The following is a 12926-nucleotide window of genomic DNA, read 5'->3' as shown; positions in this document are numbered from 1 at the left end:
ATCTGGCCCTAGGGCGAGGGATAACCCCCTCAACCCCCCCCCCCCCCGGCTGGACAGCGGGCAACGGAATCCCAAAAGCAGCTGTTGTCTCCAGAGCATTCCAGCTGCACTTGGATTTCGTTCCCTGCTCTCCTGCCTGAGCAGCGTCCTGACCCAGATGGAATGGGCTAGCCCCTGATCCCCAGACATACTTTATTGGGTCGCTCTGGTTTCCGTCCCTCTCTCAGGTGCGCCCTCAGGCTAGAAGTGACAGGCGTAGACGTCGGAGAGCCGAGGCGGTGGCCATCTCTGGAGCCCGAGGTACCATTGGCAAGGGAGGGAGGACCCAGGGCCTCCGTATAGGGCTGCAAATGGCGGTGAGTCCCCCAGGGCAGCCCCAGCCCGCAGCTCGCTAAAGATAGCCTTTCACTTCCTGGGGTAAAACCACCCCCAACCGTCTTCATGCACCCAGAGTAGCTGAAGTCCCCAGCTCCGCCTCGGGGCCCCCAACCCTGTTAGCAGCTGTCCCCGGGTCGTGCGCGTGACGCATGGAAAGCGCTTTGGAATGACACGATCACTCCCGTTGAGTGGGCACCCAAGAAGCCATCGGGAATGTCGTGTCCGCCCAGTGCTCTTTCGGCACTTCCCAGCAGGGCCTTGCAGCCCTAGCCCAGAAAGGGGCCTTGCGAAGCTTTTCCTGCGCCTAGGCTTTTCTCCTTTCCGAGCTCTGGTTATTCTCACTGCTCCAGGGCGGAGATCAGGGGTTTGCCAGTGATCTGCTGCACAGCGCTCTACGGCGTTAGGTTCAATCCCCATTAAAGAAAAGAGAAAAGGGTTATCTCAGTTACAGTGAAGTGAAGACATTCAGGAGCCCTGGTGGGACAGAGGAAAGAGCATTCTCACTGGTAGAGGAGTGGGGTGCTCAGAGAACTGTTCTTAAGCTGGGTCTTCTCATGGTCACGTTGTTTATTTGATCCACAATGGCTGGTTGCCTAAACCAGGAAGTGGGAGGATCCATCAGTGGGCATTTTTTAGGAATAAAGACAACCCATATGTCAAAGGAGGGAATGCCCATATGTCAAAGGAGGGAATGCTTGCAAATAACCCGAACCTGGAGAACACAAATTGTCTTAAAAATGTGAGTTTTTCAGTAGGTCATGAAAGTGGCTTTAATGTTAGCCGCCCTACTTCAGTGAGAATCCATTTGGGACTTCTGCCGTTTTGATCATGTGTAAATGGAGGAAATGAAACGTTATCACAAATACATAAATGTAAGACTTAGGTTCTTTCCCTGGTTGCTACTGCGGGCGACGGCGAGAGAATCCTAGGCCCGTAGCGTACCCAGAGATTTCGGACCCGGAGCCGAGCCAGGCTGGTGGGCCACGCGGAGGCAGCACTGGAGTCGTAGGTCGAGCGCACCTGTGCACTCACGGGCCGCAGCCAGATCCCCGCCCCAACCAATTGGCCCTCCTTGAAGTTCGACCTCGAAATTTTGCTTCCGGTTCCTTGCTTCCGGTTCTGCCTACTCCTTCCGGTCGCCATGCGCCTTGGGGTAGAGGAGACGCTGGGAGCTCTCAACGCGGCCCTGGGGCCGGGCGGCCCAGTATGGTTCAAGGAGACACGCGCCCGCCACCTGCGTGTCCGAGACTTCTTGGCACCGCGGCGCGCGCTACAAGCGCGCTTCGGGGACGACCAGGTGGGCGCGAGCAGGGCGGGGACGTGCGGCCCGAGGTAGCTGGGAGCGCTGCGACCCGCTCACTAGCTTGTCTTCCTGCAGGTGCCGGAGCGCGTGGTTCACGCCATCGTTGGCCTGCAGGGTCCTGGCGTGGCCCCGGTACTGAGCTGCGCGCCAACCCCCGCGGGGCTGGCGCTCCAGCTGCGGCGGTCCGCCGTCTTCGAGCGCGTCCTCGGCGCCGTGGCCGCCTATGCCGCGCCCACCGTCCCCGCCGCCCCGGGCCCGCGCGTCGTCCTGCACTGCCCGGCGCTGCGCGGCAGCCCCTGCGCCCTCCGCCTGAGCCAGCTGCGTGCCGTGCTCGTGGCCGACCACCTGGCGCGAGCTTTGCACGCTCACAGGTGAGCTGGGGCGCGGGCCCACAAAGGAGAAAGCGCGCGATGGGGGCCCGAGAGCCGCTGCAGGTGGAAAGTGGGGGATAGCTGAGCCCGGTGCTCGGGCTGAGGCGGCCGCCTCGCTTCGCAGGGTGAGTGTGCGCCTAGTGCCCGCTGTGCGGGACCCGCACATGCCGACCTTCCTGCAGCAGCTGCGGGTGGACTGGCCCGCGGCCTCAGAGAGAGCCGCGACCGAAGCCCTAAGGAGCCGCGCGCTTGCAGAGCTCACCCCTGCCCGTAACGCGGAAGCCCTGCCCCCTGGCGCCCTGGGCCGAGTGTACTTGAAGGAGCTGGTGGACGAACGGGGACGCACAACTGGCTATGACCCCAAGCTGGACAGCTGTCTGGGTAGGACCCGGAGCCTCGCAGGGCCAGAAAGTAGTCGGGCCCCGCACTCCCCGCCGGCCTCAGCCCTGTGTGTTCTTTTCGCAGTGACAGAGGATCTGCTCGCTGTGCTGGCGGAGCTGCAGCAGGCTGTGCAGGATTGGGCTGAGGACAGCTCCCTAGGCCTGGTTAGTGACTGACACCCCACCCTGCAGGCCTCTAGCAAACCAGATGTCTTGTGTCCCCGGCAGTGACTGTCCTACCCTATAGGCTGCGGCCCCAGATGCTGGTGCAGATAGCTGCATGGTTGTACACGTGGTGAGCTGTGAGGAGGAGTTCCAGCAACAGAAGTTGGACCTGCTTTGGTGGAAGTTGGATGACCAGGCTCCTCTCAGACAGGTAGGTTAGTGATGGTGGCTCCCCACACCAATCTCAGAGGGCTCTTGAAACCCACTTGTTAGTTGATGGGTCCAGAAGGTGATACTTGACCTTGGGGAGATGTTAGGCTTGGTAAATGGGCATGTGTAGCAGGTGCTGGGAGAGGTCTCTGGAGGCATCATAGCCCAGAGAATACTGAAGAATAGGTTGAGGAGGCTACCCTGTGGGGATGGAGGTTCTAAGGTAAAAAGCTGGGGGAGTCCAGGAACCAAATTTAGGTTCCTGGAGGGTATCGCCAGCTGGCTGAGCCCCTGCTATCTTCCTGACAGAAGCACCTGGTCTGTGGCCCAGTGAAAGTAGCTGGTGCACCTGGCACCCTGACTGCCCCCGAGTACTACGAGTGAGTGAGGCTGGAAGGAAGGCCACCAAGCCAGGGTAGTTGCGGTGGGGGACTCTGCCCCCTGGTCCTCCTCTCACTCTTTTCAAAATGCAGGCTCCGGCATGCCCAGGTGTGCAAGGCCTCAGCACTGAAGCGCGGTAGGGACCTGGCACAAGGTGCGCCTGGGAGACCCTGGCTGTGCTTTGGGTAGGGGAAGGTCATTTGCCCCCCTGCCCCCCCCTCGTTCCCTGCCTGTAGAGACTGATTAACTGATCCGTACTCCTTCAGACTCAGCCTGGATGGAAATCTTCAGGGTTCTCTCTGTGGCAACCATTAAGTTTGAGATGCTCAGCACAGCCCCACAAAGTCAGGTGAGCCTGGGCGCCATGCTGGGCCAGGGCTGGGGGGACAGGGTGTGCAGTGGCTGTCCCTCCCTCTGCAGCTGTGCCCTTATTCCTCAGCTTCTCTTGGCCCTGGCCGACAGCAGCATTTCCACAAAGGGCACCAAAAGTGGCACCTTTGTCATGTATAATTGTGCACGTCTTGCCACACTCTTTGAGAGTTACAAGTGCAGCATGGAACAAGGTCTGTACCCCACTTTCCCACCTGTGAGCAGTCTGGATTTCTCTCTGCTACATGATGAGGTGAGTGCCCCTCTTGGGTAGCTGTCACATGTGGGAAGTTCAGGCCTTTCCCTCCCAGCACCCTTCTCCCCCACAGGGTGAGTGGTTGCTGCTCTTCAACAGCATCCTCCCCTTCCCAGACCTGCTGAGCCAGACAGCAGCCCTACCCTGCACAGCCCCAGGGCTCCACATCACTGCACGCACAGAGATGGTAAGGCAGAGGACACTGGGACGGACTGCACACACTAGTCTTTATTCTGGGGCACAGAGACAGGCCAGTGACTAAGTCTCTTGTCTCTAGGTGTGCAAGTTCCTGGTACAGCTCAGCATGGATTTCAGCTCATACTATAACCGGGTACACATCCTAGGGGTAAGTGCACAGCAAAAGGGCATATGTGGGGGGGGTGCAGGGGAAGCAAAGGATGAGACCAGCAGGCCCCTTTCTCTCCTCCAGGAGCCTCGACCACACTTGTTTGGTCAAATGTTTGCCCGTCTGCAGCTTCTGCGGGCTGTGCGTGAAGTGCTCCACACCGGGCTGGCCATGCTGGGTCTCCCTCCACTGAGTCACATCTAAGGCCACAGAGGCCCCAATATCTGGGAATGTCCACAAAGTCATCAACTGAAAGGGAAAAAACCCACAGATTTTGTTAGAGACCCGGAGCCAAAATAAATTGCTTCTGTGACAAAGTTTTGTCCCATTGTGGGGAGTGGGGCATATTCTTGGTCTGCCCAGGTGGCTTTCAACTCACCTCCAGCTCCTGCTCTTGAGTCAGGAGCCCGCGGCTGCCTCTTCCTCCCCTCAAGGCACACTGGGCATGGGCACAGATAGATAGTCACTCTGTCTGTGAGCAGGCCCCATGCCCAGCATGCCGGCCACCGCGGGACATCTCAGTCATACCAGTTGTAAACCTCAAGGCCCTGGCCCCCAAGAGCACAGCGGTGGCCAAACTCGGGGCTCACGGGCCAGCAGTCCATGTCGGCCACATCTGCTACGTGGTACACTGTACTGTTCATAAAGGTGGGCTCACCATGCCCCAGACGCCAGAAGGTAAGCCGTTGGTCGATGGAGGCTGAGACCATGAGGCTTGGGCTTAAGATCTTGAGGCCTGTCACATGGGCAGCATGTGCACAGGGGAGAGAGTATTCTTCCAGCACTTGCAGCTGGGGCACCAGCTCAGCACCCCCCACAGCCTCTTCCAGCTCTGGCACCTCCACAGTAAGCACAAAGACGTGGAGGGAGCCATCCTCACTGCCACTGGCCACAAGATGGCCCTCACGTGTGGGCAAAGTGTGCAGGCTGTTGACACCACAGCTGTGAGCCTGGAGAGTCAGGCAGGGGCTGCCCAGCCCTGGAAGAAGATGGTTGTCACTACCCAGCTCAACACTTGGCTGAGTGCACTGGGAGGTGGGGGGACAGCCACAGTGGCACTCTAGCTACTCACGGTAGGGAAGCCCAGGGTCTGCTGGAGGCTCCAGGGCAGGAGAGCCATGGTCCAGCACAGTGGTGAGATCCCAGAAGGCCAGGCTGCCATCCGTGGCTGCACTGCACAGGAACAGTCTCCTGGTAGCCAGGAAAAGGCAGCTGGGTCAGTGAGGGGGATGGAAAGCAATAGGAGCCCCCACCAAACCCATGCAGGACCACCATGCAGCCCCTCTCACCGCCGCTGATTGGTTGCCTCGTGTGTGAAGGAGTGGACCTTGAGCACACAGCGCTTGTGGTGGAAGGTTTCAGCCAGGAGCTGTAGCCGCTGCCCAGAGTCCTGCAAGAGAAAGAGCCTGGGGGGTGCAGAGGATGGCCCAGCTCAGAACCCATTCTAAACATCCCTACATCCTTTTCTTTTGTCTCCAGGCCCCCTAGGTCCTATATGCTCACCTCACTGCCCCATCGCTACAGGCTGCAGCCACAAGGGGGCCAAGGCCAGGCCGGTCGAGCTCACACACGGCTAGGGACATGTACCTGCAAGGACAGTACACAGCCATCAGGCAGAGCCTTGGAGCAGCGGCACAGGGCTTGCCCTGCATGCCCCCCCACCCCATGTTCCTGTCTGACAGTGCACCTCACCTGGTCTCTGGGTCCATCTTGATCATCCGGTGCCGATTGCGCTGCCGGTCCCAGTACTCATCCAGCCGGTGAGAAGAAAGGTGCATGACATGGCAGGCAAGGCGGCTTGGGGTGCTGGGGTCTGGGCTGACCATGATTGTGAAGCAGTGCATCTCAGCCCTGCCCCCCGCAGATACCACATGGGCAGTCAGGCCAGGCCGAGGATCCTGAGGGCCACCTGGGGTGCCAGTGCCCCACACAGCCACTGCACGCACCGAGGAGATGTGGTTACAGACAGCTGTAAGCGCATGGGCTGAGCCTGTGGCTGTGGGGAGTGCCAGGATACAGACGGTGGTGTCCTCGCTGCACGTTATCACAATGTCGATCAGGCCAGGGCCCTCACTACCGGGCTCCAGGTGGTCAGGCTGCATGAAGCTGGGCACCCCAAATTCAGGCCCCAGGGTGACGGTGCCCACGCGCTTTACACAAGTGATCTCACGGCCATGTAGGCTCTCCCGGAGAATCACATGTGGCCGCGTGCAGCCACCAAGAGCCCGGTACAGCATGACATCCCCATCCTTGAGGTAGGCAAAAGCCATAGCTGCCTCGGTATCAGAGAAGGCCCAGGAGCGATGCCCTCCACCACAGTTGATAATGTGCAGCTTCTCATGCGACCGGGGGCTCCACACCACAAACTCGTTGGCGTGGAAACCCAGGATGACCATGCTCCCATCAGCCACCATTCGGAGCCCAGCCACCCAGTTCATACCTCGACAGGATTTTTGCCTTAGGACTGGCTGGAGTTGGCCACCTCGCACCAAGAGCTGGTAGTAGGCACCATCACGCCCTGTAGTGTACACGTAGCCACCATGGCAGGTGACTGAGGTCACACCCTGTTTCCCATGCAGAGAAGGGAGGGTGGACACAGGGCCCCACTCAGCCAAGGTGTTCTCACTCCCACCACTGCCACTACCCGTTCCAAGTGCTCCAGTACCAGCCCCAACTTTGCCTCCGACCCCAAGATCCTTGAGCAAATCTGGTCGGGAGGGGAACAGCAACACGGAGCCCCGGCGGTCCCCGCACACCAGGAAGTCGCCCGGGGGTAGGAAGGCACTGCATGTGTGCCATCTCTGCTTGCTTGGAGGTAGGAGGTACCGGCAACGTTCCTTGACAAAGATGGCCTTGCCAGAGGGCGCAGCAGAGATCTCTAGGCAAGCCACCACACCACCAGGGCCCGATGCTAGCAACAGAAGCTCCTCGTAGCCACGCAAGGCCCAGCTCAGGCTGTGCACCTTCCCATGGAACAGGGTCAGGTCCACAGCTGCAGTTGGAGTGTTGATGGGGACAACCTTGACATGACCTTCCCCATTGGCCATGGCACACAGTCCGAAGCCCTCAGGACCAGGGGCTGCCTCCAGGAGGCAGTAGGACTGGAAGCACTTGTCCTCCAGCAGCTGCTCCCAGCACTTGACCTCGAGGTCATAAAGGTACAGGGCCCCTGTATCAGTCACTGCCAGTACTCGCCATGAGCCAGCCAGCGTCACAGCCTTGAGGGCACCTGGCCTGCTATGGGATTTGAAGCAGAGGGTGGAGACCCCCGAACCCGGGTACCCACGCCCCATCAGGTGCCATAGCCGAATGCCTGAGTCATCGCCCCCAGTGATCACCCAGGCCTGTCTCTCATGGGCAGCTATGGCCCGGATCCCACGGCCCTGGTGGCCCCGAAAGGCCTGGAGGATTTCGCCTTCGTGGCTCCATACCAAGCAGACGCAGTCTTCTCCTGCACTGATAAGGTAATTTTCTAGGAGCTTGACCTGCCATACACGGGCACTGTGCCCAAAGCAGTGCCCAATATTCTGCACCCGACCCCCAGGCACCCGCAGGTCACCCACCTTCCAGATGCGAACACTTCGGTCTTCTGAAGCTGTGGCCAACAGGCCTTTGCTTTCCAGGTATGACATGCTGAAGATGACACCCACGTGCCCACTAACCCGTCGGTCGGGGGCTACTGGCTTATTGTCTATTAAAGCAGCTGCTGGGTACCAGACCAGGAGCTGGTTGGAAACGGCACCCGCCACTATGGTCAGCTCCTTCCAGGTATCTCCAATCAGACAGGCTGAGGAGAGGGTGCACCTGTCCGTGCAGGGCACGTCCTGCAGCATGCACCCTACCACAGGGTCATACAGCACCACTGAGTTGTGGCCCAGGGCCAAGGCCATGTTCCCCTCAAGCCAACGGGCATCCCAGATCCAGTCAGACATGTTCCACAGGCCAGAACGCCAGAGCTCCCGGAAGCGGCCCTGTCCCCAGCCAATTTTCACAATTCGGAGTCCCTTGCTCCCAAACACCGCCACCATGGCCTCCGAGTCAAGGTCTCCGTTGGGCTCTGGTCGCACTCGGAACCCATGAATAAGATAGTGGCCAAGCAGGTTCTGCACTCGTTTCATCATCCGCAGATGTCCACCAAAATCCAAGGTGTACACCAGGACATCTGGCCCCTCACCTGGACAGAGGCAAAGAGCCGCATCAGAACCCCTCACCTAACTCTGACGAGCCATGAAGAAGAGACAGGGAGCAGGGAAAATTCTCAGTATGTAGCTTATGAATATATTAGGTCACTCAGTCCTGCAGGCTTGAACCTTGGAAAATCCTTGGTCTCACCTTCAGCTGTACCTTCAGTGCTGACTTTCTGATCCCCTCATCAGTCACCCATCACATTCAATTCAACCATGAATTCCTCAAACTCAGTCTCCTCCTCACCCCACCTAACTTCTCATGCTTCAGACAGGAATCCGCTCAGCTTTAGTCCCCAAATCCTTGGCCTCATTTACCTCTACATGCATTCTTCCCACTTCCACCTCCCCCAGGGGAGAGGCAGACCCAGTAAGTCAATCTTTCCACCTTGGGTCCACAGCAGAACCCCTCCTGATTTCCAGGAGCCGTAATGCAGTCCAAAAAAAAAAAAAAAAAAAAATTGCAGAACATCGATTATAAACCAGACAATGAACTATATGCTGCAGTAATGAATAAAGACCCTGCTCCTGTGGATTAGGAAGACATTAAACAATATCACACAACAGATGGCTAAAAAATACATGAAAAGATGCTCAACATCACTAATTATCAGAGAAATGCAAATCAAAACTACAATGAGGTATCACCTCACACCGGTCAGAATGGCCATCAACAAAAAGTCTACAAACAGGGAATTCCCTGTCGGTCCAGCGGTTATGACTACACGCTCTCACTGCCGAGGCCCCGGGTTTGATCCCTGGTGGGGGAACTAAGATCCCACAAGCTGCGAGGCACGGCCAGAATAAAAAATATATACAAATGAACATATTTACAAAACAGAAACAGACTCACAGATTTCAAAAACAAACTTACGGTTACCAAAGGGGAAACGTGGCAGGGAGGCATAAATTAGGAGTTTGGGATTAACATACACACATTACTATATAAAAAACGGATAACGAACAAGGACCTACTGTATAGCACAGGGAGCTCTACTCAATATTCTGTAATCACCTATATCGGTAAAGAATCTGAGAAAGAATGAATATATGTATACGTATAACCTAATCACTTTGCTGTACACCTGAAACTAACACAACATTGTAAATCAACTATACTCCAGTAAAATTTAAAAAAAACAAAACTATGCTTACAGGGTGGGGGAAAGAGTGGGGGGAGGGATAGATTGGGAATCTGGGATTGACATGTACACACACATATTTAAAATAGATAACCAGGGGCTTCCCTGGTGGCACAGTGGTTAAGAGTCTGCCTGCCAATTCAGGGGACACGGGTTTGAGCCCTGGTCCAGGAAGATCCCACGTGCCACGGAGCAACTAAGCCTGTGCACCACAACTACTGAGCCTGCGCTCTAGAGCCCGTGAGCCACAACTACTGAGCCCATGTGCTACAACTACTGAAGCCCGCACACCTAGAGCCCGTGCTCCGCAACAAGAGAAGCCACCGCAGTGAGAAGCCCTCGCACCGCAACAAAGAGTAGCCCCCACTCACCGCAACTAGAGAAAGCCCGCGCGCAGCAACAAAGACCCAACACAGCCAATAAATAAATTAATTAAATACTTTAAATAAATAAATAAAATAGATAACCAGGGGACTTCCCTGGTGGCACAGTGGATAAGATTGCACACTCCCAATGCAGGGGACCCGGGTTTGATCCCTGGTCAGGGAACTGGATCCCACATGCATGCTGCAACTAAGAGTTCACGTGCCACAACTAAGGAGCTGGTGAGCCACAACTAAGGAGCCCTGGAGCTGCAACTAAGACCCAACGCAACCAAATAAATAAATATTTTTAAAAAACCAAACAAATAAAAATAAAACAGATAACCAAAAAATATATAAATAAATATTTTAAAAAGTAATAAAATAACCAACAAGGACCTACTGTATAGCACAGGGAACTCTGCTCAGTACTCTGTAATAACCTAAATGGGAAAAGAACTTGAAAAAGAATACATACATATATATGTATAACTGAATCACTCTGCTGTACACCTGAAACTAACACAACATTGTTAATCAACTATACTCCAATATAAAATAAAAATTAAAAAATAAATAGGGACTTCCCTGGTGGTCCAGTGGCTAAGACTCTACGCTCCCAATCCGGGGTCCCGGGTTCCATCCTTGGTCAGGGAACTAGATCCCACATGAAGCAACTAAGAGTTTGCATGCTGCAACTAAGAGTTCTCATGCCGCAACTAAAAGATCCTGCATGCCGCAACTGAAGATCCCACATGCAGCAACGAAGACCCAGAACAGCCAAATAAATAAATATTAAAAACAAACAAACAACATCACACAAGTAAACTACATAGTTATAATTTTGGTTAAGTTCCAAGAAAGAACTATATAGGTTGCTTTAAAAATATAAAATGGGGGGGGGGGTAAAAAAAAGGATATAAAATGGGAAAGTCTACTCCAGTGGTTCTCAACAGAGGGGCAATTTCCCCCCCCAGAAGACATCTGGTAATGTCTGAAGACATTTTTGGTTGTTACAACCGGGAGTTGTGTGTGCTACTTGCATCTAGGAGTGGAGGCTAAATGATGCTGCTATACATCGTACAATTTAGACAGCCCCTCACACAAAGAATGATCTGTTCCAATATATCAATAGTGCTGAGACTAAGAAACCCTGGTCTGATCTGACCAGACTGGGTGAGTGTCTGGGGAGGCCAACTGGAGGACAAAACATTTAGGCTGAGGAATCAGGGATCAGCAGCAGTTAGTCAAAGGAAGAGCAGGCAGGAGTGAGAGGGGGTGAACCTTCCGTAGCAGAGGAAACAGCAATTCTGATGGCCCTGAGGTGAGCAAGAGCTTTGGGTAGTGTGGCTAGAACAGGAAACAAAGGGCTCAAGGATGGGCTAGAGAGAACACTACTGAGGGGGTCAAGGAGGCATAGGTGCATGGCCTCAAATTTGATGGCAATAAAGGTAGAAAAAATAGATGCCACATGTATGAAGTGCAAATCAACCAGACTGGCCTAGGGAACAAGGTAGATTCTTGGGCTTGGGCACCTGAGTGGCTGGTGTTCCGTCTGCTGAACAGTATTTCAATTTGTAGGCACCTGTGCACTTGACAGCAAGGGCTGGGAATTCAGATTGTAGATACACATTTAGACTATCAGTACACATGGGTGGGATTTGAGAACTGTCAACATAAAAGTCACTTTGGAAGTCACAGGAATAGGTGAATTCACTTTAAAAACTTTCTGATCTGAACTTCCCAAGCCATTCCCACGCTTAATACCTTTCAATGGGGCTTCGCCACTGGGACGTTATGCCCTTAGGGATAGAGTCAAATCTAGGCCTAAAATAGACTGGCCTCTGTTCATTTCTCCAGCCTCTTCTCCTAGACCACCCTCCCCTCCTACTGAAGCCTCATAAGAATTCCCTCTTTCACACAAAGTGACAAACTCAGTCTTAAGGCCTTTGGCTTGCTCACCCTCTGCCAGGAACCTTCTCTTCTAGTTTACTTCTGCGGTTCTTCAGCTTTCTGCTTAGCTATCCTCTCCTCCAGGAGCCTTAGGAGTTTAGCTCAGTGTAGGAACCTTGGGCTCCCAGAGCCCCCACACCACATCAAAATTGGGCCATCCCTCGCCCCATCCCCCACCCCCATACATCCATCCCCGTTAGGATTGGTAGCAGCTCACTCAAGGCTTGACAGCCAGTGCTCTGCCTTGGGACCCTTATCAAACTCAGCAGCACCATCATCGGTCACTAGTGGCTTCCAGTCGAGCCTCACCGCTCCTCAGGTCTCTGCCGCCTCAGATCCCTGGCCTCTGCTACCCGAGCCGACCTTCCTCGGAGGGGCATCGACATCAGACTTCCTGGAACCCAACCATCTCGGGAGAGACTCAGCCTCCGCACTGGCCTACTCAGAAAGGTCTCGTCCTCAGCTTCCCGCGACCCCATCCTGGTCAGAGGCTCTTCATCTCCACCTTCTAGGTAAGAGCCTCACCTGCCGCACTCTCACACCGGAGAGGCCACACCCCCTTCTGGGCCTTGCCCACCCCCGAAAGGCCACGCCCCGGGCTCTGGACCCGCCCACGGGGGGGGGCCTCATCGCCGACCTACTCGCCGAGCCCCCTCAGGAGAGGCCCAACCCATCGAAGCGGCCACAGGCTTCCCTCATTTCCTTCCCCCGCCCCCGCCGACCGAGTTTCCCCGCTCCTTTTTGCCGTCCCACCCGCCCTCTCCGCGTCACCTGCAGTTTATGAAAGGCCTCGGGAGCCACCTCAGTTTTTTGTTTCCTGGACTCCTCGGACCGCGCTTCAGCCCCGCCATCTCCGGGCTCCCGCCCGCCGCCCGTCCTCCTCCTCGGGGCATCCCTTTGTTCTTAAGGCCGCTCCCCAGGCGAGCGTTCAGTTTCTTCTCCGCTAGCGCGCGCCTCAACCAAAACTCACCCGCCAAAAGCCGCTCCCCCACGCACTCCAGACCCGTGACCGGGAGGAGAATGAGCTCCGAGGTTGCCCTCGGCCAAACGTAGTCCTCGTGAGCGTCCATGTCAGTCTCAGAACCGCTGCAGCTGCCACGGTCAAGAAGAGAGCCGAGCTCTCGCG

General features: G+C 55.7%; 2 protein-coding genes across 8 annotated transcripts; one reads left to right on the top strand and one right to left on the bottom strand.

Annotated features, from left to right (window-relative positions):
* Positions 1-1055: 1055 nt before the first annotated feature.
* DALRD3 (DALR anticodon binding domain containing 3) lies at positions 1056-4382 on the top strand (the record flags this gene model as incomplete). Of its 7 annotated transcripts, XM_079934217.1 has the most annotated exons (12): positions 1056-1675; positions 1757-2052; positions 2177-2433; positions 2518-2597; positions 2680-2808; positions 3117-3187; positions 3281-3342; positions 3455-3537; positions 3628-3810; positions 3887-4000; positions 4091-4159; positions 4244-4382. In XM_079934217.1, the coding sequence occupies exons 1-12, from the start codon at positions 1520-1522 to the stop codon at positions 4361-4363; spliced, it is 1620 nt and encodes a 539-aa protein (XP_079790343.1). In that variant the 5' UTR covers positions 1056-1519. The 7 variants fall into 7 exon arrangements, 6 of the variants coding, with proteins under 6 accessions (XP_079790343.1, XP_079790340.1, XP_079790344.1 ...); XR_013830188.1 differs by lacking the exon at positions 4244-4382 and having other exon boundaries at positions 3930-4000; positions 4091-4136; XM_079934214.1 differs by having other exon boundaries at positions 2177-2597; positions 3869-4000.
* Positions 4275-12924, bottom strand: WDR6 (WD repeat domain 6). Its single transcript, XM_079934212.1, has 7 exons — positions 12771-12924; positions 5852-8333; positions 5663-5746; positions 5449-5565; positions 5232-5350; positions 4539-5138; positions 4275-4408 (listed from the first exon to the last, which is right to left on the bottom strand). Exons 1-6 carry the CDS (start codon positions 12868-12870, stop codon positions 4678-4680), a joined length of 3363 nt encoding a protein of 1120 aa, XP_079790338.1. The 5' UTR covers positions 12871-12924; the 3' UTR covers positions 4275-4408; positions 4539-4677.
* Between the last annotated feature and the right edge of the window lie 2 nt (positions 12925-12926).

Source organism: Stenella coeruleoalba (genome assembly GCF_951394435.1).
Source record: "Stenella coeruleoalba genome assembly, chromosome: 10".
Classification (NCBI taxonomy): Eukaryota; Metazoa; Chordata; class Mammalia; order Artiodactyla; family Delphinidae; genus Stenella; species Stenella coeruleoalba.
Note: the sequence above shows the minus strand (reverse complement) of the source record. Positions and strands in the feature narration are given on the sequence as shown.